This window comes from Mchenga conophoros, linkage group LG19 (genome assembly GCF_057382185.1).
Source record: "Mchenga conophoros isolate Kocher_MC1m ecotype Shallow Benthic linkage group LG19, M_conophoros_male_GT1.1, whole genome shotgun sequence".
NCBI classification, from domain to species: domain Eukaryota; kingdom Metazoa; phylum Chordata; class Actinopteri; order Cichliformes; family Cichlidae; genus Mchenga; species Mchenga conophoros.
In genome coordinates, this window is record NC_140544.1 from 13,393,102 (window position 1) to 13,414,546 (window position 21,445).

At 41.0% G+C, this 21,445-nt stretch overlaps 1 protein-coding gene across 1 annotated transcript in view; it reads right to left on the minus strand.

Annotated features, from left to right (window-relative positions):
• Positions 1–21,232, minus strand: part of LOC146551881 (uncharacterized) — an 85,312-nt gene extending 64,080 nt beyond the window's left edge. The window contains exons 1-78 of the mRNA XM_085258276.1: positions 21,211–21,232; positions 20,775–20,921; positions 20,656–20,672; positions 20,539–20,554; positions 20,339–20,360; positions 20,152–20,224; positions 19,850–19,993; positions 19,560–19,756; positions 18,747–18,850; positions 18,539–18,657; positions 18,269–18,436; positions 17,691–17,890; positions 17,480–17,592; positions 17,221–17,327; positions 16,846–17,013; positions 16,430–16,629; positions 16,219–16,331; positions 15,966–16,072; positions 15,677–15,853; positions 15,223–15,431; positions 15,031–15,125; positions 14,898–14,923; positions 14,700–14,721; positions 14,579–14,606; positions 14,386–14,470; positions 14,119–14,265; positions 13,820–14,031; positions 13,629–13,732; positions 13,421–13,539; positions 13,151–13,318; positions 12,735–12,934; positions 12,524–12,636; positions 12,271–12,377; positions 11,896–12,063; positions 11,480–11,679; positions 11,269–11,381; positions 11,010–11,116; positions 10,635–10,802; positions 10,219–10,418; positions 10,008–10,120; positions 9,749–9,855; positions 9,460–9,636; positions 9,006–9,214; positions 8,814–8,908; positions 8,681–8,706; positions 8,483–8,504; positions 8,362–8,389; positions 8,169–8,253; positions 7,902–8,048; positions 7,603–7,814; positions 7,412–7,515; positions 7,204–7,322; positions 6,934–7,101; positions 6,518–6,717; positions 6,307–6,419; positions 6,054–6,160; positions 5,679–5,846; positions 5,263–5,462; positions 5,052–5,164; positions 4,793–4,899; positions 4,418–4,585; positions 4,002–4,201; positions 3,791–3,903; positions 3,532–3,638; positions 3,243–3,419; positions 2,789–2,997; positions 2,597–2,691; positions 2,464–2,489; positions 2,266–2,287; positions 2,145–2,172; positions 1,952–2,036; positions 1,685–1,831; positions 1,386–1,597; positions 1,195–1,298; positions 987–1,105; positions 717–884; positions 301–500; positions 90–202 (exon numbers count right to left, since the gene is read on the minus strand). Of these exons, the coding sequence (XP_085114402.1) occupies positions 90–202; positions 301–500; positions 717–884; positions 987–1,105; positions 1,195–1,298; positions 1,386–1,597; positions 1,685–1,831; positions 1,952–2,036; positions 2,145–2,172; positions 2,266–2,287; positions 2,464–2,489; positions 2,597–2,691; positions 2,789–2,997; positions 3,243–3,419; positions 3,532–3,638; positions 3,791–3,903; positions 4,002–4,201; positions 4,418–4,585; positions 4,793–4,899; positions 5,052–5,164; positions 5,263–5,462; positions 5,679–5,846; positions 6,054–6,160; positions 6,307–6,419; positions 6,518–6,717; positions 6,934–7,101; positions 7,204–7,322; positions 7,412–7,515; positions 7,603–7,814; positions 7,902–8,048; positions 8,169–8,253; positions 8,362–8,389; positions 8,483–8,504; positions 8,681–8,706; positions 8,814–8,908; positions 9,006–9,214; positions 9,460–9,636; positions 9,749–9,855; positions 10,008–10,120; positions 10,219–10,418; positions 10,635–10,802; positions 11,010–11,116; positions 11,269–11,381; positions 11,480–11,679; positions 11,896–12,063; positions 12,271–12,377; positions 12,524–12,636; positions 12,735–12,934; positions 13,151–13,318; positions 13,421–13,539; positions 13,629–13,732; positions 13,820–14,031; positions 14,119–14,265; positions 14,386–14,470; positions 14,579–14,606; positions 14,700–14,721; positions 14,898–14,923; positions 15,031–15,125; positions 15,223–15,431; positions 15,677–15,853; positions 15,966–16,072; positions 16,219–16,331; positions 16,430–16,629; positions 16,846–17,013; positions 17,221–17,327; positions 17,480–17,592; positions 17,691–17,890; positions 18,269–18,436; positions 18,539–18,657; positions 18,747–18,850; positions 19,560–19,756; positions 19,850–19,993; positions 20,152–20,224; positions 20,339–20,360; positions 20,539–20,554; positions 20,656–20,672; positions 20,775–20,829 (9,604 nt within the window). The 5' untranslated portion in view covers positions 20,830–20,921; positions 21,211–21,232. The remainder of the gene's footprint in view (positions 1–89; positions 203–300; positions 501–716; positions 885–986; positions 1,106–1,194; positions 1,299–1,385; positions 1,598–1,684; positions 1,832–1,951; positions 2,037–2,144; positions 2,173–2,265; positions 2,288–2,463; positions 2,490–2,596; positions 2,692–2,788; positions 2,998–3,242; positions 3,420–3,531; positions 3,639–3,790; positions 3,904–4,001; positions 4,202–4,417; positions 4,586–4,792; positions 4,900–5,051; positions 5,165–5,262; positions 5,463–5,678; positions 5,847–6,053; positions 6,161–6,306; positions 6,420–6,517; positions 6,718–6,933; positions 7,102–7,203; positions 7,323–7,411; positions 7,516–7,602; positions 7,815–7,901; positions 8,049–8,168; positions 8,254–8,361; positions 8,390–8,482; positions 8,505–8,680; positions 8,707–8,813; positions 8,909–9,005; positions 9,215–9,459; positions 9,637–9,748; positions 9,856–10,007; positions 10,121–10,218; positions 10,419–10,634; positions 10,803–11,009; positions 11,117–11,268; positions 11,382–11,479; positions 11,680–11,895; positions 12,064–12,270; positions 12,378–12,523; positions 12,637–12,734; positions 12,935–13,150; positions 13,319–13,420; positions 13,540–13,628; positions 13,733–13,819; positions 14,032–14,118; positions 14,266–14,385; positions 14,471–14,578; positions 14,607–14,699; positions 14,722–14,897; positions 14,924–15,030; positions 15,126–15,222; positions 15,432–15,676; positions 15,854–15,965; positions 16,073–16,218; positions 16,332–16,429; positions 16,630–16,845; positions 17,014–17,220; positions 17,328–17,479; positions 17,593–17,690; positions 17,891–18,268; positions 18,437–18,538; positions 18,658–18,746; positions 18,851–19,559; positions 19,757–19,849; positions 19,994–20,151; positions 20,225–20,338; positions 20,361–20,538; positions 20,555–20,655; positions 20,673–20,774; positions 20,922–21,210) is intronic.
• Positions 21,233–21,445: the final 213 nt, after the last annotated feature.

The following is a 21,445-nucleotide window of genomic DNA, read 5'->3' on the forward strand; positions in this document are numbered from 1 at the left end:
AGACATGAAAGAATTTAAGTTTTTTGTCTGAGTGCTTTTCAAGACATTTCACACTGGAAAGCACATAATGCACCCTATGTCTGCTCTACCTGGCTCATTGATGGCATTTTCAGCATTTCTTAGGTAGCCCAGCAGACCATGTGTGATCTCTTGCCGTCTGTACAGTGGCATCTCCTGGATAACTGAAGCCAACCCACTCACACTGCAACAGTTGAAAGAAAACATTCTCATGCTGTTCTTTGTCTCTATTGTCATTTTCATTTGCAACAAAATCTTGATTGCTCCAAGAAAACTACTCACATGACTTGGTAGTTCATGCAGCTGATGTTTGTGGTTGTGTTTATGAGCATTTCTGGAGTAAAACTGGCAAGGATAGGAATCAGTTTCACATGGAACCAAAGTTCATAGTCGTTTGTCGTGAAAGTGGAGAAATGTGGACTGATGACGATGAAGGTCGCATTCATGATCCGATCTCTCACAACAGGCTGGAAAATTGGCATCTGTGAAATTGAGGTGGAAAAGAAGCTAAGCAATACAGAGACTGCATGTTGTAAATGTACTCATACAACATGTCACAAAGGTTGCAAACAAGTCTTCTCTATGATAGACTCCTTGAAGAGTTGTGTAGCGGTTTAGCAAATGTCTTATTCTGTCTTATCCTGCTGGAATAAAACACCAGGATTGTCCTCCTTCACCCTTTTAGAAGCCTAGCATACCTGTCCATTGGCTGTCAGTTGTGTGAGGAATCCATCCACATTTTCTAGAGCGTTGCCCTCTTGCAGTCGCTCAAACACACGATCAATCAAATCTGTGTTATTGGAGGCTCCCAAACTCAGTACCAGCTGTGCCACCTGAGAAGGACTGAGGACTGACAACAATTCAGCCTACAAAAGAGAACCAGCATAATATCAGACAGCAGTCATGGAAATGTTCTGGGTAAAAGAATTCCGTTTACAGGAAGATGTACATCTGCAGTTGGCACTCACAGCGGACAAATTAGGATTGAAGGCTTCCAAGTCCTGCACAGTTGCAAAATCAGAGAAGTCGCCAAGGTTTGCCTTTAGCCACGCTTGGCTCCCCGTGATAGATGAGACACAGCCAGGATCTGCAGAAAAAGCAAGAAAGTTATTGACAGGGTAATATACCACATGTTGTCATGGAAAAACCAAAGTGAGCTTGAGTTTCTCCTTTTACCTGTTGAGTCATTTCTTGACAAGAACGGTTTGATGAAGTGAGTGAAGACTGCTTGCTGTGTGTCTCTGTCCATGGATGCCTTTTGGCTTCCAAATGCCTGAATGCTACATTTGAGAGAAAGCTTTCAACATCTAAACTTCTAGTCAACTGCACATTTGCAGAACAGAGCTATATGTCTCATATTTACTTACACAGTCTGGTATGTCTGGCAGCTGAAGTTTTTGGAGCTAAGGCAAAATAGGAAGTTGAAAGATGGAACGGCCAGAAACGGACGGATCTTTGTCTTGAACCAGCTGGTAATGAACTCCTCACTCTGTAGTTGTGCCTGGCTGAAGTTGTCAATTCTCACTTCTCCAAGAGCCTCGAGCACATTTGACGAGGTCGGGTAGGTGTTGTTGACGGCCTTGAATTGGCAGAAAAATAATTGTAGCTGGACCCAAACTTCACGCAGGGAAATGGTAATATTGTGAAAATGTGATTTTGTACTTACCATGTTAGCAAATGTCTCAAGGGCCTGGTCCAGTACAGCAGAGGCTTTTTGGAAGAAAAGCTTCCAGACTTCTACTGGGTATATGTTTTGGCTTTTCAGTGTGCAGTTCAGCAGTGTGACCAAGTTGCTGGATGTGAGATAGGGAGCCTTGAAAAAGAAAATTGACAAAGAATACAGCCATTTTGTCAGAGCTCATGGAGATTTGTCTCAGGACCATAATGAGGCAAAATCCATGTTCTGTTTTTGGAGTTTAAAAAGGAATCTTACAGAGGAACAGGCATGTTCTGTGATGGTGAAATTGCACAGGGCTGCCGAGGAATTGCCAGCTGACAGGATTTGCTCAAGTTTTGAACTGTGGAAAAAACACAATAAATTGAAATCCAATGTCCCCTTAATTACACTGTGTTAACAAATTTTACCTAGACAGAATCAACATTGAACAAAACGGCATTTCACCCACCCATCAACTCCATTACAAATGAGATTCACTGTGAAAAGAGAATGGTTGTGTGTCAGATAATAGTCCTTCAGAATGCATTTATATCCTTAGAGTTGAAATGTGTACTTCTAGACAGACTTACCATGAACTGGGGTCACCTTGCACTGAAGACAAAGAAAATATGAGTGTTAGTATAGTGGAAACATCTTCTTCAAGTGTAAATACCTTGACTTTGTCACAGTTGGCCCAATTAGTGTGCCAAACCTGGATCAAATATTGGATAACCCATGTAAGACACCCCCCACACCCACCCACCCACCCCCCAAAAAACTAATCTTACCACAAAGGAAGCTGGAACTGAGCAGCCTGTTTGAGAAGAAAAAGAAAGGAAACAAATCAATGGAGTAGTCATTACAGTGCTGGTACTGGGCTTTTGGGAAAAGTTTAGTCAGGAAAGCCCATTTGCCACATACGTGGGAATGTGTCCTGGAGGTACTGCTTGCTTGATCTCACGCCCTGTGAAAGGTCCAGTGGCAATGCTGCCAAACTCTGCGCAAGACCATCGTATCTAAAGGAAGAAAAGAATTCATTGTGACTTGTCAGGAGCCTCAGCTTGGCATTGTGCACACCCAAATGTCTAACTGTGGATATCAGAAATATCTTACACAGCCTGGTAGGATTCACAGGTGATGTTACTGGGGATCACCCGCAAGCTGCTAGGAAGGATGCTCGCCATCACAGGAACCAAATAAACCTGGAACCACTGTTGATAGTCTTCTGGCTGAAAGTCTTTAAGCTGAGGAGCAAGGGCTGTCAAGGTCAGGCTCAAAATGGTGTCTCGCACATCTGGATTTTGGATGAGGGTGACATTTCTCTGAAAAGAGAAGGGGATCATAATAAGGTCAGAGAGGAAGTTCTGAAGTCTTTGTGGAAATGCGGAGATGAGGGGGAGCTTATCTAAACTAAATCTTTGTACTTCTGTACAGCAGGGATGCCTCAAGGCATGAAGCATATCAGAAATGGATCATTTTCAGTTAAACACTTGAGCAGGTTTATGAAAGAACACTGTTAACATTTGTTGATGTTTGCGCTGAGGTAAGGTTACCAATGAGAATTCACCTGCTTGTTGATGTTTGCAAAAGCCTGGAAGAATTGGTTGAGCTGCTCATAATCACTGGTCTCTGTCAAGCTTGTCAACACCTCCCTTACAACATGTGCATCGTTTAAAGCACCACTGTTTGGATCTAGGATTAGATCAGCCTTTTGCGATGGTGAAAGAACGTCCAGAACTGCCAGCTATGGATACAAAAAAGTAGAATTCATGAAATGCATGTCTTTTGTATAATTTCCAGAATTTTGCTTTGCTATTCTCAAGAAAGACAGGAAGAGTAATAAGAGTAAAGCTTACCGTAGAGATGTTGAAGTCTTTGAGGTCAGAGTATGATGTATATTGGACGAATGGACCCAGATTTGCTTTAACCCATTGGGCATCACTCTCATTTTGTTGCCTGCAAGCTAAGGCATACAAACAAAAGTTAGGATGTGCCAAATTTAGGAAGGTTTTTGACAGGTAGACATGAAAGAATATGTGGGCAAGTTTTTTGTCTGAGTGCTTTTCAAGACATTTCACACTGGAAAGCACATAACGCACCCTATGTCTGCCCTACCTGGCTCATTGATGGCATTTTCAGCATTTCTTAGGTAGCCCAGCAGACCATGTGTGATCTCTTGCCGTCTGTACAGTGGCATCTCCTGGATAACTGAAGCCAACCCACTCACACTGCAACAGTTGAAAGAAAACGTTCTCATGTTGTTCTTTGTCAGTATTGTCATTTTCATTTGCAACAAAATCTTGATTGCTCCACGAAAACTACTCACATGACTTGGTAATTCATGCAGCTGATGTTTGTGGTTGTGTTTATGAGCATTTCTGGAGTAAAACTGGCAAGGATAGGAATCAGTTTCACATGGAACCAAAGTTCATAGTCGTTTGTCGTGAAAGTGGAGAAATGTGGACTGATGACGATGAAGGTCGCATTCATGATCCGATCTCTCACAACAGGCTGGAAGTGTGGGGTCTGTCATATTAAAGTGGAAAAAGACATAAGCAAAGGTGAGATTGCATGTTGGAAGTACACCCATACAACATGGTACAAAGGCTGTAACCATTTGTTTTCTAAGATACAATAGCCAACAATGGATGTAGCGGTTGAGACCGATGTCTTATTCTGTGTTTACTTCTAGAATCAAATATCCGCATTGTCCTCCTTCACCCTTTTAGGAGGCTAGCCTACCTGTCCATTGGCTGTCAGCTGTGTCAGGAATTCATCCACATTTTTTAGAACATTGCCCTCTTCAAGTTTTTCAAACACAAGATCAATAAAATCTGTGTTATTTGAGGCTCCAGAGCTCAGTAGCAGCTGTGCCACCTCAGAGGGATTGAGCGTTGACAACAATCCAGCCTACAACAGGGAATCAACATATTATCAGACAACAGTAATGACCAATGCTGTGGGTAAAGGATTAGAGTTTGCAACCAAAGAAAGTGTGCTCTATGATTTTCTTGTATTTTTGATATGGCAAAATAAACTCCTGTGTTTGTCTTCTTAAGTCTACAATTTTGTTTTCCTGTTCTTAAGGGAGGACTAGAAGTGCAATGTAGGGCTTACCGTAGAGATGTTGAAGTCTTTGAGGTCAGAGTATGATGTATATTGGACGAATGGACCCAGATTTGCTTTAACCCATTGGGCATCACTCTCATTTTGTTGCCTGCAAGCTAAGGCATGCAGACAAAAGTTAGGATGTGCCAAATTTAGGAAGGTTTTTGACAGGTAGACATGAAAGAATTCGTGGGCAAGTTTTTTGTCTGAGTGCTTTTCAAGACATTTCACACTGGAAAGCACATAATGCACCCTATGTCTGCCCTACCTGGCTCATTGATGGCATTTTCAGCATTTCTTAGGTAGCCCAGCAGACCATGTGTGATCTCTTGCCGTCTGTACAGTGGCATCTCCTGGATAACTGAAGCCAACCCACTCACACTGCAACAGTTGAAAGAAAACATTCTCATGCTGTTCTTTGTCTCTATTGTCATTTCCATTTGCAACAAAATCTTGATTGCTCCAAGAAAACTACTCACATGACTTGGTAGTTCATGCAGCTGATGTTTGTGGTTGTGTTTATGAGCATTTCTGGAGTAAAACTGGCAAGGATAGGAATCAGTTTCACATGGAACCAAAGTTCATAGTCGTTTGTCGTGAAAGTGGAGAAATGTGGACTGATGACGATGAAGGTCGCATTCATGATCCGATCTCTCACAACAGGCTGGAAGTGTGGGGTCTGTCATATTAAAGTGGAAAAAGACATAAGCAAAGGTGAGATTGCATGTTGGAAGTACACCCATACAACATGGTACAAAGGCTGTAACCATTTGTTTTCTAAGATACAATAGCCAACAATGGATGTAGCGGTTGAGACCGATGTCTTATTCTGTGTTTACTTCTAGAATCAAATATCCGCATTGTCCTCCTTCACCCTTTTAGGAGGCTAGCCTACCTGTCCATTGGCTGTCAGCTGTGTCAGGAATTCATCCACATTTTTTAGAGCGTTGCCCTGTTCAAGTTGTTTAAACACAAGATCAATAAAATCTGTGTTATTTGAGGCTCCAGAGCTCAGTAGCAGCTGTGCCACCTCAGAGGGATTGAGCGTTGACAACAATCCAGCCTACAACAGGGAATCAACATATTATCAGACAACAGTAATGACCAATGCTGTGGGTAAAGGATTAGAGTTTGCAACCAAAGAAAGTGTGCTCTATGATTTGCTTGTATTTTTGATATGGCAAAATAAACTCCTGTGTTTGTCTTCTTAAGTCTACAATTTTGTTTTCCTGTTCTTAAGGGAGGACTAGAAGTGCAATGTAGGGCTTACCGTAGAGATGTTGAAGTCTTTGAGGTCAGAGTATGATGTATATTGGACGAATGGACCCAGATTTGCTTTAACCCATTGGGCATCACTCTCATTTTGTTGCCTGCAAGCTAAGGCATGCAGACAAAAGTTAGGATGTGCTCAATTTAGCAAGGTTTGTGACTGGTAGACATGAAAGAATTTAAGTTTTTTGTGTGAGTGCTTTTCAAGACATTTCACACTGGAAAGCACATAATGCACCCTATGTCTGCTCTACCTGGCTCATTGATGGCATTTTCAGCATTTCTTAGGTAGCCCAGCAGACCATGTGTGATCTCTTGCCGTCTGTACAGTGGCATCTCCTGGATAACTGAAGCCAACCCACTCACACTGCAACAGTTGAAAGAAAACATTCTCATGCTGTTCTTTGTCTCTATTGTCATTTTCATTTGCAACAAAATCTTGATTGCTCCAAGAAAACTACTCACATGACTTGGTAGTTCATGCAGCTGATGTTTGTGGTTGTGTTTATGAGCATTTCTGGAGTAAAACTGGCAAGGATAGGAATCAGTTTCACATGGAACCAAAGTTCATAGTCGTTTGTCGTGAAAGTGGAGAAATGTGGACTGATGACGATGAAGGTCGCATTCATGATCCGATCTCTCACAACAGGCTGGAAAATTGGCATCTGTGAAATTGAGGTGGAAAAGAAGCTAAGCAATACAGAGACTGCATGTTGTAAATGTACTCATACAACATGTCACAAAGGTTGCAAACAAGTCTTCTCTATGATAGACTCCTTGAAGAGTTGTGTAGCGGTTTAGCAAATGTCTTATTCTGTCTTATCCTGCTGGAATAAAACACCAGGATTGTCCTCCTTCACCCTTTTAGAAGCCTAGCATACCTGTCCATTGGCTGTCAGTTGTGTGAGGAATCCATCCACATTTTCTAGAGCGTTGCCCTCTTGCAGTCGCTCAAACACACGATCAATCAAATCTGTGTTATTGGAGGCTCCCAAACTCAGTACCAGCTGTGCCACCTGAGAAGGACTGAGGACTGACAACAATTCAGCCTACAAAAGAGAACCAGCATAATATCAGACAGCAGTCATGGAAATGTTCTGGGTAAAAGAATTCCGTTTACAGGAAGATGTACATCTGCAGTTGGCACTCACAGCCGACAAATTAGGATTGAAGGCTTCCAAGTCCTGCACAGTTGCAAAATCAGAGAAGTCGCCAAGGTTTGCCTTTAGCCACGCTTGGCTCCCCGTGATAGATGAGACACAGCCAGGATCTGCAGAAAAAGCAAGAAAGTTATTGACAGGGTAATATACCACATGTTGTCATGGAAAAACCAAAGTGAGCTTGAGTTTCTCCTTTTACCTGTTGAGTCATTTCTTGACAAGAACGGTTTGATGAAGTGAGTGAAGACTGCTTGCTGTGTGTCTCTGTCCATGGATGCCTTTTGGCTTCCAAATGCCTGAATGCTACATTTGAGAGAAAGCTTTCAACATCTAAACTTCTAGTCAACTGCACATTTGCAGAACAGAGCTATATGTCTCATATTTACTTACACAGTCTGGTATGTCTGGCAGCTGAAGTTTTTGGAGCTAAGGCAAAATAGGAAGTTGAAAGATGGAACGGCCAGAAACGGACGGATCTTTGTCTTGAACCAGCTGGTAATGAACTCCTCACTCTGTAGTTGTGCCTGGCTGAAGTTGTCAATTCTCACTTCTCCAAGAGCCTCGAGCACATTTGACGAGGTCGGGTAGGTGTTGTTGACGGCCTTGAATTGGCAGAAAAATAATTGTAGCTGGACCCAAACTTCACGCAGGGAAATGGTAATATTGTGAAAATGTGATTTTGTACTTACCATGTTAGCAAATGTCTCAAGGGCCTGGTCCAGTACAGCAGAGGCTTTTTGGAAGAAAAGCTTCCAGACTTCTACTGGGTATATGTTTTGGCTTTTCAGTGTGCAGTTCAGCAGTGTGACCAAGTTGCTGGATGTGAGATAGGGAGCCTTGAAAAAGAAAATTGACAAAGAATACAGCCATTTTGTCAGAGCTCATGGAGATTTGTCTCAGGACCATAATGAGGCAAAATCCATGTTCTGTTTTTGGAGTTTAAAAAGGAATCTTACAGAGGAACAGGCATGTTCTGTGATGGTGAAATTGCACAGGGCTGCCGAGGAATTGCCAGCTGACAGGATTTGCTCAAGTTTTGAACTGTGGAAAAAACACAATAAATTGAAATCCAATGTCCCCTTAATTACACTGTGTTAACAAATTTTACCTAGACAGAATCAACATTGAACAAAACGGCATTTCACCCACCCATCAACTCCATTACAAATGAGATTCACTGTGAAAAGAGAATGGTTGTGTGTCAGATAATAGTCCTTCAGAATGCATTTATATCCTTAGAGTTGAAATGTGTACTTCTAGACAGACTTACCATGAACTGGGGTCACCTTGCACTGAAGACAAAGAAAATATGAGTGTTAGTATAGTGGAAACATCTTCTTCAAGTGTAAATACCTTGACTTTGTCACAGTTGGCCCAATTAGTGTGCCAAACCTGGATCAAATATTGGATAACCCATGTAAGACACCCCCCACACCCACCCACCCACCCCCCAAAAAACTAATCTTACCACAAAGGAAGCTGGAACTGAGCAGCCTGTTTGAGAAGAAAAAGAAAGGAAACAAATCAATGGAGTAGTCATTACAGTGCTGGTACTGGGCTTTTGGGAAAAGTTTAGTCAGGAAAGCCCATTTGCCACATACGTGGGAATGTGTCCTGGAGGTACTGCTTGCTTGATCTCACGCCCTGTGAAAGGTCCAGTGGCAATGCTGCCAAACTCTGCGCAAGACCATCGTATCTAAAGGAAGAAAAGAATTCATTGTGACTTGTCAGGAGCCTCAGCTTGGCATTGTGCACACCCAAATGTCTAACTGTGGATATCAGAAATATCTTACACAGCCTGGTAGGATTCACAGGTGATGTTACTGGGGATCACCCGCAAGCTGCTAGGAAGGATGCTCGCCATCACAGGAACCAAATAAACCTGGAACCACTGTTGATAGTCTTCTGGCTGAAAGTCTTTAAGCTGAGGAGCAAGGGCTGTCAAGGTCAGGCTCAAAATGGTGTCTCGCACATCTGGATTTTGGATGAGGGTGACATTTCTCTGAAAAGAGAAGGGGATCATAATAAGGTCAGAGAGGAAGTTCTGAAGTCTTTGTGGAAATGCGGAGATGAGGGGGAGCTTATCTAAACTAAATCTTTGTACTTCTGTACAGCAGGGATGCCTCAAGGCATGAAGCATATCAGAAATGGATCATTTTCAGTTAAACACTTGAGCAGGTTTATGAAAGAACACTGTTAACATTTGTTGATGTTTGCGCTGAGGTAAGGTTACCAATGAGAATTCACCTGCTTGTTGATGTTTGCAAAAGCCTGGAAGAATTGGTTGAGCTGCTCATAATCACTGGTCTCTGTCAAGCTTGTCAACACCTCCCTTACAACATGTGCATCGTTTAAAGCACCACTGTTTGGATCTAGGATTAGATCAGCCTTTTGCGATGGTGAAAGAACGTCCAGAACTGCCAGCTATGGATACAAAAAAGTAGAATTCATGAAATGCATGTCTTTTGTATAATTTCCAGAATTTTGCTTTGCTATTCTCAAGAAAGACAGGAAGAGTAATAAGAGTAAAGCTTACCGTAGAGATGTTGAAGTCTTTGAGGTCAGAGTATGATGTATATTGGACGAATGGACCCAGATTTGCTTTAACCCATTGGGCATCACTCTCATTTTGTTGCCTGCAAGCTAAGGCATACAAACAAAAGTTAGGATGTGCCAAATTTAGGAAGGTTTTTGACAGGTAGACATGAAAGAATATGTGGGCAAGTTTTTTGTCTGAGTGCTTTTCAAGACATTTCACACTGGAAAGCACATAACGCACCCTATGTCTGCCCTACCTGGCTCATTGATGGCATTTTCAGCATTTCTTAGGTAGCCCAGCAGACCATGTGTGATCTCTTGCCGTCTGTACAGTGGCATCTCCTGGATAACTGAAGCCAACCCACTCACACTGCAACAGTTGAAAGAAAACGTTCTCATGTTGTTCTTTGTCAGTATTGTCATTTTCATTTGCAACAAAATCTTGATTGCTCCACGAAAACTACTCACATGACTTGGTAGTTCATGCAGCTGATGTTTGTGGTTGTGTTTATGAGCATTTCTGGAGTAAAACTGGCAAGGATAGGAATCAGTTTCACATGGAACCAAAGTTCATAGTCGTTTGTCGTGAAAGTGGAGAAATGTGGACTGATGACGATGAAGGTCGCATTCATGATCCGATCTCTCACAACAGGCTGGAAGTGTGGGGTCTGTCATATTAAAGTGGAAAAAGACATAAGCAAAGGTGAGATTGCATGTTGGAAGTACACCCATACAACATGGTACAAAGGCTGTAACCATTTGTTTTCTAAGATACAATAGCCAACAATGGATGTAGCGGTTGAGACCGATGTCTTATTCTGTGTTTACTTCTAGAATCAAATATCCGCATTGTCCTCCTTCACCCTTTTAGGAGGCTAGCCTACCTGTCCATTGGCTGTCAGCTGTGTCAGGAATTCATCCACATTTTTTAGAACATTGCCCTCTTCAAGTTTTTCAAACACAAGATCAATAAAATCTGTGTTATTTGAGGCTCCAGAGCTCAGTAGCAGCTGTGCCACCTCAGAGGGATTGAGCGTTGACAACAATCCAGCCTACAACAGGGAATCAACATATTATCAGACAACAGTAATGACCAATGCTGTGGGTAAAGGATTAGAGTTTGCAACCAAAGAAAGTGTGCTCTATGATTTTCTTGTATTTTTGATATGGCAAAATAAACTCCTGTGTTTGTCTTCTTAAGTCTACAATTTTGTTTTCCTGTTCTTAAGGGAGGACTAGAAGTGCAATGTAGGGCTTACCGTAGAGATGTTGAAGTCTTTGAGGTCAGAGTATGATGTATATTGGACGAATGGACCCAGATTTGCTTTAACCCATTGGGCATCACTCTCATTTTGTTGCCTGCAAGCTAAGGCATGCAGACAAAAGTTAGGATGTGCCAAATTTAGGAAGGTTTTTGACAGGTAGACATGAAAGAATTCGTGGGCAAGTTTTTTGTCTGAGTGCTTTTCAAGACATTTCACACTGGAAAGCACATAATGCACCCTATGTCTGCCCTACCTGGCTCATTGATGGCATTTTCAGCATTTCTTAGGTAGCCCAGCAGACCATGTGTGATCTCTTGCCGTCTGTACAGTGGCATCTCCTGGATAACTGAAGCCAACCCACTCACACTGCAACAGTTGAAAGAAAACATTCTCATGCTGTTCTTTGTCTCTATTGTCATTTTCATTTGCAACAAAATCTTGATTGCTCCAAGAAAACTACTCACATGACTTGGTAGTTCATGCAGCTGATGTTTGTGGTTGTGTTTATGAGCATTTCTGGAGTAAAACTGGCAAGGATAGGAATCAGTTTCACATGGAACCAAAGTTCATAGTCGTTTGTCGTGAAAGTGGAGAAATGTGGACTGATGACGATGAAGGTCGCATTCATGATCCGATCTCTCACAACAGGCTGGAAGTGTGGGGTCTGTCATATTAAAGTGGAAAAAGACATAAGCAAAGGTGAGATTGCATGTTGGAAGTACACCCATACAACATGGTACAAAGGCTGTAACCATTTGTTTTCTAAGATACAATAGCCAACAATGGATGTAGCGGTTGAGACCGATGTCTTATTCTGTGTTTACTTCTAGAATCAAATATCCGCATTGTCCTCCTTCACCCTTTTAGGAGGCTAGCCTACCTGTCCATTGGCTGTCAGCTGTGTCAGGAATTCATCCACATTTTTTAGAGCGTTGCCCTGTTCAAGTTGTTTAAACACAAGATCAATAAAATCTGTGTTATTTGAGGCTCCAGAGCTCAGTAGCAGCTGTGCCACCTCAGAGGGATTGAGCGTTGACAACAATCCAGCCTACAACAGGGAATCAACATATTATCAGACAACAGTAATGACCAATGCTGTGGGTAAAGGATTAGAGTTTGCAACCAAAGAAAGTGTGCTCTATGATTTGCTTGTATTTTTGATATGGCAAAATAAACTCCTGTGTTTGTCTTCTTAAGTCTACAATTTTGTTTTCCTGTTCTTAAGGGAGGACTAGAAGTGCAATGTAGGGCTTACCGTAGAGATGTTGAAGTCTTTGAGGTCAGAGTATGATGTATATTGGACGAATGGACCCAGATTTGCTTTAACCCATTGGGCATCACTCTCATTTTGTTGCCTGCAAGCTAAGGCATGCAGACAAAAGTTAGGATGTGCTCAATTTAGCAAGGTTTGTGACTGGTAGACATGAAAGAATTTAAGTTTTTTGTGTGAGTGCTTTTCAAGACATTTCACACTGGAAAGCACATAATGCACCCTATGTCTGCTCTACCTGGCTCATTGATGGCATTTTCAGCATTTCTTAGGTAGCCCAGCAGACCATGTGTGATCTCTTGCCGTCTGTACAGTGGCATCTCCTGGATAACTGAAGCCAACCCACTCACACTGCAACAGTTGAAAGAAAACATTCTCATGCTGTTCTTTGTCTCTATTGTCATTTTCATTTGCAACAAAATCTTGATTGCTCCAAGAAAACTACTCACATGACTTGGTAGTTCATGCAGCTGATGTTTGTGGTTGTGTTTATGAGCATTTCTGGAGTAAAACTGGCAAGGATAGGAATCAGTTTCACATGGAACCAAAGTTCATAGTCGTTTGTCGTGAAAGTGGAGAAATGTGGACTGATGACGATGAAGGTCGCATTCATGATCCGATCTCTCACAACAGGCTGGAAAATTGGCATCTGTGAAATTGAGGTGGAAAAGAAGCTAAGCAATACAGAGACTGCATGTTGTAAATGTACTCATACAACATGTCACAAAGGTTGCAAACAAGTCTTCTCTATGATAGACTCCTTGAAGAGTTGTGTAGCGGTTTAGCAAATGTCTTATTCTGTCTTATCCTGCTGGAATAAAACACCAGGATTGTCCTCCTTCACCCTTTTAGAAGCCTAGCATACCTGTCCATTGGCTGTCAGTTGTGTGAGGAATCCATCCACATTTTCTAGAGCGTTGCCCTCTTGCAGTCGCTCAAACACACGATCAATCAAATCTGTGTTATTGGAGGCTCCCAAACTCAGTACCAGCTGTGCCACCTGAGAAGGACTGAGGACTGACAACAATTCAGCCTACAAAAGAGAACCAGCATAATATCAGACAGCAGTCATGGAAATGTTCTGGGTAAAAGAATTCCGTTTACAGGAAGATGTACATCTGCAGTTGGCACTCACAGCGGACAAATTAGGATTGAAGGCTTCCAAGTCCTGCACAGTTGCAAAATCAGAGAAGTCGCCAAGGTTTGCCTTTAGCCACGCTTGGCTCCCCGTGATAGATGAGACACAGCCAGGATCTGCAGAAAAAGCAAGAAAGTTATTGACAGGGTAATATACCACATGTTGTCATGGAAAAACCAAAGTGAGCTTGAGTTTCTCCTTTTACCTGTTGAGTCATTTCTTGACAAGAACGGTTTGATGAAGTGAGTGAAGACTGCTTGCTGTGTGTCTCTGTCCATGGATGCCTTTTGGCTTCCAAATGCCTGAATGCTACATTTGAGAGAAAGCTTTCAACATCTAAACTTCTAGTCAACTGCACATTTGCAGAACAGAGCTATATGTCTCATATTTACTTACACAGTCTGGTATGTCTGGCAGCTGAAGTTTTTGGAGCTAAGGCAAAATAGGAAGTTGAAAGATGGAACGGCCAGAAACGGACGGATCTTTGTCTTGAACCAGCTGGTAATGAACTCCTCACTCTGTAGTTGTGCCTGGCTGAAGTTGTCAATTCTCACTTCTCCAAGAGCCTCGAGCACATTTGACGAGGTCGGGTAGGTGTTGTTGACGGCCTTGAATTGGCAGAAAAATAATTGTAGCTGGACCCAAACTTCACGCAGGGAAATGGTAATATTGTGAAAATGTGATTTTGTACTTACCATGTTAGCAAATGTCTCAAGGGCCTGGTCCAGTACAGCAGAGGCTTTTTGGAAGAAAAGCTTCCAGACTTCTACTGGGTATATGTTTTGGCTTTTCAGTGTGCAGTTCAGCAGTGTGACCAAGTTGCTGGATGTGAGATAGGGAGCCTTGAAAAAGAAAATTGACAAAGAATACAGCCATTTTGTCAGAGCTCATGGAGATTTGTCTCAGGACCATAATGAGGCAAAATCCATGTTCTGTTTTTGGAGTTTAAAAAGGAATCTTACAGAGGAACAGGCATGTTCTGTGATGGTGAAATTGCACAGGGCTGCCGAGGAATTGCCAGCTGACAGGATTTGCTCAAGTTTTGAACTGTGGAAAAAACACAATAAATTGAAATCCAATGTCCCCTTAATTACACTGTGTTAACAAATTTTACCTAGACAGAATCAACATTGAACAAAACGGCATTTCACCCACCCATCAACTCCATTACAAATGAGATTCACTGTGAAAAGAGAATGGTTGTGTGTCAGATAATAGTCCTTCAGAATGCATTTATATCCTTAGAGTTGAAATGTGTACTTCTAGACAGACTTACCATGAACTGGGGTCACCTTGCACTGAAGACAAAGAAAATATGAGTGTTAGTATAGTGGAAACATCTTCTTCAAGTGTAAATACCTTGACTTTGTCACAGTTGGCCCAATTAGTGTGCCAAACCTGGATCAAATATTGGATAACCCATGTAAGACACCCCCCACACCCACCCACCCACCCCCCAAAAAACTAATCTTACCACAAAGGAAGCTGGAACTGAGCAGCCTGTTTGAGAAGAAAAAGAAAGGAAACAAATCAATGGAGTAGTCATTACAGTGCTGGTACTGGGCTTTTGGGAAAAGTTTAGTCAGGAAAGCCCATTTGCCACATACGTGGGAATGTGTCCTGGAGGTACTGCTTGCTTGATCTCACGCCCTGTGAAAGGTCCAGTGGCAATGCTGCCAAACTCTGCGCAAGACCATCGTATCTAAAGGAAGAAAAGAATTCATTGTGACTTGTCAGGAGCCTCAGCTTGGCATTGTGCACACCCAAATGTCTAACTGTGGATATCAGAAATATCTTACACAGCCTGGTAGGATTCACAGGTGATGTTACTGGGGATCACCCGCAAGCTGCTAGGAAGGATGCTCGCCATCACAGGAACCAAATAAACCTGGAACCACTGTTGATAGTCTTCTGGCTGAAAGTCTTTAAGCTGAGGAGCAAGGGCTGTCAAGGTCAGGCTCAAAATGGTGTCTCGCACATCTGGATTTTGGATGAGGGTGACATTTCTCTGAAAAGAGAAGGGGATCATAATAAGGTCAGAGAGGAAGTTCTGAAGTCTTTGTGGAAATGCGGAGATGAGGGGGAGCTTATCTAAACTAAATCTTTGTACTTCTGTACAGCAGGGATGCCTCAAGGCATGAAGCATATCAGAAATGGATCATTTTCAGTTAAACACTTGAGCAGGTTTATGAAAGAACACTGTTAACATTTGTTGATGTTTGCGCTGAGGTAAGGTTACCAATGAGAATTCACCTGCTTGTTGATGTTTGCAAAAGCCTGGAAGAATTGGTTGAGCTGCTCATAATCACTGGTCTCTGTCAAGCTTGTCAACACCTCCCTTACAACATGTGCATCGTTTAAAGCACCACTGTTTGGATCTAGGATTAGATCAGCCTTTTGCGATGGTGAAAGAACGTCCAGAACTGCCAGCTATGGATACAAAAAAGTAGAATTCATGAAATGCATGTCTTTTGTATAATTTCCAGAATTTTGCTTTGCTATTCTCAAGAAAGACAGGAAGAGTAATAAGAGTAAAGCTTACCGTAGAGATGTTGAAGTCTTTGAGGTCAGAGTATGATGTATATTGGACGAATGGACCCAGATTTGCTTTAACCCATTGGGCATCACTCTCATTTTGTTGCCTGCAAGCTAAGGCATGCAGACAAAAGTTAGGATGTGCTCAATTTAGCAAGGTTTGTGACTGGTAGACATGAAAGAATTTAAGTTTTTTGTCTGAGTGCTTTTCAAGACATTTCACACTGGAAAGCACATAACGCACCCTATGTCTGCCCTACCTGGCTCATTGATGGCATTTTCAGCATTTCTTAGGTAGCCCAGCAGACCATGTGTGATCTCTTGCCGTCTGTACAGTGGCATCTCCTGGATAACTGAAGCCAACCCACTCACACTGCAACAGTTGAAAGAAAACGTTCTCATAATGTTCTTTGTCAGTATTGTCATTTTCATTTGCAACAAAATCTTGATTGCTCCAAGAAAACTACTCACATGACTTGGTAGTTCATGCAGCTGATGTTTGTGGTTGTGTTTATGAGCATTTCTGGAGTAAAACTGGCAAGGATAGGAATCAGTTTCACATGGAACCAAAGTTCATAGTCGTTTGTCGTGAAAGTGGAGAAATGTGGACTGATGATGATGAAGGTCGCATTCATGATCCGATCTCTCACAACAGGCTGGAAATGTGGGCTCTGTCATATTAAAGTGGAAAAAGACATAAGCAAAGGTGAGATTGCATGTTGGAAGTACACCCATACAACATGGTACAAAAGCTGTAACCATTTGTTTTCTAAGATACAATAGCCAACAATGGATGTAGCGGTTGAGACCTATGTTTTATTCTGTGTTTACTTCTGGAATCAAATATCTGCATTGTCCTCCTTCACCCTTTTAGGAGGCTAGCCTACCTGTCCATTGGCTGTCAGCTGTGTCAGGAATTCATCCACATTTTTTAGAACATTGCCCTCTTCAAGTTTTTCAAACACAAGATCAATAAAATCTGTGTTATTTGAGGCTCCAGAGCTCAGTAGCAGCTGTGCCACCTCAGAGGGATTGAGCGTTGACAACAATCCAGCCTACAACAGGGAATCAACATAATATCAGACAACAGTAATGACCAATGCTGTGGGTAAAGGATTAGAGTTTGCAACCAAAGAAAGTGTGCTCTATGATTTGCTTGTATTTTTGATATGGCAAAATAAACTCCTGTGTTTGTCTTCTTAAGTCTACAATTTTGTTTTCCTGTTCTTAAGGGAGGACTAGAAGTGCAATGTAGGGCTTACCGTAGAGATGTTGAAGTCTTTGAGGTCAGAGTATGATGTATATTGGACGAATGGACCCAGATTTGCTTTAACCCATTGGGCATCACTCTCATTTTGTTGCCTGCAAGCTAAGGCATACAAACAAAAGTTAGGATGTGCCAAATTTAGGAAGGTTTTTGACAGGTAGACATGAAAGAATTTGTGGGCAAGTTTTTTGTCTGAGTGCTTTTCAAGACATTTCACACTGGAAAACACATAACGCACCCTATGTCTGCCCTACCTGGCTCATTGATGGCATTTTCAGCATTTCTTAGATAGCCCAGCAGACCATGTGTGATCTCTTGTCGTCTGTACAGTGGCATCTCCTGGATAACTAAAGCCAACCCACTCACACTGCAACAGTTGAAAGAAAACGTTCTCATGCTGTTCTTTGTCAGTATTGTCATTTTCATTTGCAACAAAATCTTGATTGCTCCAAGAAAACTACTCACATGACTTGGTAGTTCGTGCAGCTGATGTTTGTGGTTGTGTTTATGAGCATTTCTGGAGTAAAACTGGCAAGGATAGGAATCAGTTTCACATGGAACCAAAGTTCATAGTCGTTTGTCGTGAAAGTGGAGAAATGTGGACTGATGACGATGAAGGTCGTATTCATGATCCGATCTCTCACAACAGGCTGGAAAATTGTCATCTGTGAAATTGAAGTGGAAAAGAAGCTAAGCAATACAGATACTGCATGTTGTAAATGTACTCATACAACATGGTAAATGGTAAATGGCCTGTATTTATATAGCGCTTTACTAGTCCCTAAGGACCTCAAAGCGCTTTACATATCCAGTCATCCACCCATTCACGCACACATTCACACACTGGTGATGGTAAGCTACATTGTAGCCACAGCCACTCTGGGGCGCACTGACAGATGGTACAAACGCTGCAAGCAATTCTTTTCTATGATAGACTCCTTGAAGACTTGTGTAGCGGTTTAGCAAATGTCTTATTCTGTCTTATCCTGCTGGAATAAAACACCAGGATTGTCCTCCTTCACCCTTTTAGAAGCCTAGCATACCTGTCCATTGGCTGTCAGTTGTGTGAGGAATCCATCCACATTTTTTAGAGCGTTGCCCTCTTGCAGTCGCTCAAACACACGATCAATCAAATCTGTGTTATTGGAGGCTCCCAAACTCAGTACCAGCTGTGCCACCTGAGAAGGACTGAGGACTGACAACAATTCAGCCTACAAAAGAGAACCAGCATAATATCAGACAGCAGTCATGGAAATGTTCTGGGTAAAAGAATTCCGTTTACAGGAAGATGTACATCTGCAGTTGGCACTCACAGCGGACAAATTAGGATTGAAGGCTTCCAAGTCCTGCACAGTTGCAAAATCAGAGAAGTCGCCAAGGTTTGCCTTTAGCCACGCTTGGCTCCCCGTGATAGATGAGACACAGCCAGGATCTGCAGAAAAAGCAAGAAAGTTATTGACAGGGTAATATACCACATGTTGTCATGGAAAAACCAAAGTGAGCTTGAGTTTCTCCTTTTACCTGTTGAGTCATTTCTTGACAAGAATGGTTTGATGAAGTGAGTGAAGACTGCTTGCTGTGTGTCTCTGTCCATGGATGCCTTTTGCCTTCCAAATGCCTGAATGCTACATTTGAGAGAAAGCTTTCAATAAATAACATATTCAAAATTCAACATAATTCAACATAATTCAATCACAACCATTTCAAACTTAAATCCCATTGATATTTTAAAACATTGTAATCAACGAATTGGTACATTTTGTCACAACCTCTTCTACACAGAATAAGACCTATATTTCTTTCGTTTATTCATCCACATTTTCATTTCCTTTCATAATTTGATCATTTCATATGGTATTCTAATATGGGATAGTGAACTCTTTTAACCTCAGTCTTTTCATGTCTGGAAAAGTTTCCAACCGCGTTTTACATCGTGGGTAGCAATTTTCAGTTGAAATTCTCCTTTTGACTTATTTTCAATTACATAATTTCTGAATCATTATATAACATTCTTATTTTAAAGAAACACCTTCACAAACGACCACCTTATATTAAGGTGTATGCCTCTTTTACAACAGCTGGGTCACACAGTCATAACTTGTTTGGTCTGACTTGTAATTTAACAATTATGTGATACGCATTTTTCTTTCTTCCTTTTTTTAGTGATTTCAGTGGACTTTGGGACCCTGACATCAACATTCAATGCAATACACAGTGAGAAATGTGTTACATGTTAGAATATTCAATTAAAATTGTTTATGTCTTTAATGATTTCCATAAGCAGTTAACAGCAGTCACCAGCAATAATTGGTAAAATGGAATTTATTCACTTACATCTCTTGGAAAGAGGTGCAGCTGAAGTTCCACTTGCTGAGCTGGTTTAGGAAGTTTCCATTGACATAAGGCAAAAGAGGAATCATCTTCACAGAGAACCACAGCCTGATGAATTCGGGGTCACTGTCATTACCCAAACGAAGGCTGTCCATGACTCCAAATACATCCAGAACATCAAATCCAGGGACATTGTTGTTCTGTTACAAGACAAATTTGCCATTTACCATTCTTAAAAGCTGTTACATGTTTTACACCTACACTATACTGAAGTAAAGCATTAGCTCATTTACCAGGTCAAAGAACACTTGTAAAGTCGACTCTACAATCTGCCTGAGATTTTGTTCCACCATCCTCGACTTTTCATCTGTTAAGCTTGCATTTTTACCCCTTTTACAGGATAACTCGCCTGTCAGTTTGTCCACTGCAGCAGAGCTCTAAGAACACATAGAGCAGGTGAAAGCACTGGGTTACTGTCAGTAACTTAGCACAAGGGGGAGTCATTTATCAACAATGCTTTGTGGGGACATTTAACAATTTAAGGTTTAACGATGAATTGATCATTTTTTACTCAAATTAATTCCAAAAGGCTTACTCTTTGAGTGGCATCTTGTAGATTTGCTGCATGGCAAGTTTCCTGGAAACCGTTGGTATGAGTGGTGGCTTTGCTTAAATAAGAAAAAACACGGTAACAGAAATGAATAATAAAGTCATCTTTAACTAAAATAACATCCCTGGAATGTATTAGGTCTACAAACTGTTATTTGAGTTTGCATGCCTACCTGTTTTCAGATAAACCTGGTCCTATAAAATGCAAAAAAGAAAATGAATGAACACATGTATTAACATTTTCAAATTAATAATTAATGGAACATGGATAAGAATTATGTTAATGGATTAACTTTTAAAAGAAGAAAAAGGTGACATTTTATTTTATATTCATATAAAATTGCATATGGTTTATATGTATAAAAAAACTTACCTTGTGTTGTGTTGGACTGTAATGTAAATTTATAGAAGAACATGTTAATTCATGTATTTCATTGTATTTCATTGTTTTTGATTTAATTATTTAATCTTGAAAAAAAAAAACACTTACAGTTGCAGAGACCAGTCCTGACATACATACTATAGATTTTTTTTTTTATAAAAAAGAAAAGTGTTAGATAAGGATATATATTCTATTAAATGACTAATTGAATGTTCAGAGATACTTACCAATGCCAATAGATGACAGTAGCAGAACTTGCACTGACATTCTTATGCCACCCATCGTGAGAACTCAGTTCTCACTTTTTTTTTTTTGCCCCTCAGTTGATTTTCAGATTATTTAATTTTTATTTTAGATAAAGATGTAAAGTGATACTGGAAAAGAAAAATGAAGTGATAAAAGGGCATTTTAATTATTGCACTGCATTAGATCTAAGAATTTTTGATACAGTAACTCAATAGTAAAGAACATAAAAGTATGACGTTTGAATGACATGTTATACATACACAATGCATACATTTTCTTTTTAATCCCTCCAAAGCTAAAAGCAAGATTAAATAGTATGGATTATTTCTTACTTCTGTACAGTGATTATAAATTAATAACAGAGTATATCAGAAAGCGAGATAAGCCATAGAAAGATGTTTAACTGGTTGAACTCACCTCTCGAACTCCTTCACTCTGTGAGAGAAGACTGAAGATCGCTGTTAGTGGTGAAGCAGGTATACACTGGGTGGAGTAAAAGAAAATTAGAGCAGATGAAGCAAAACATGCTGAGAATGTTCTAAAAGATTCCATTGGGTAAACACATTGCCAAACACTGTGCACAAACAGTATGGACTACACTTTGGATAGATGATCATTATTCAGTCAACAGAACATGGAATTTGCGAAATAT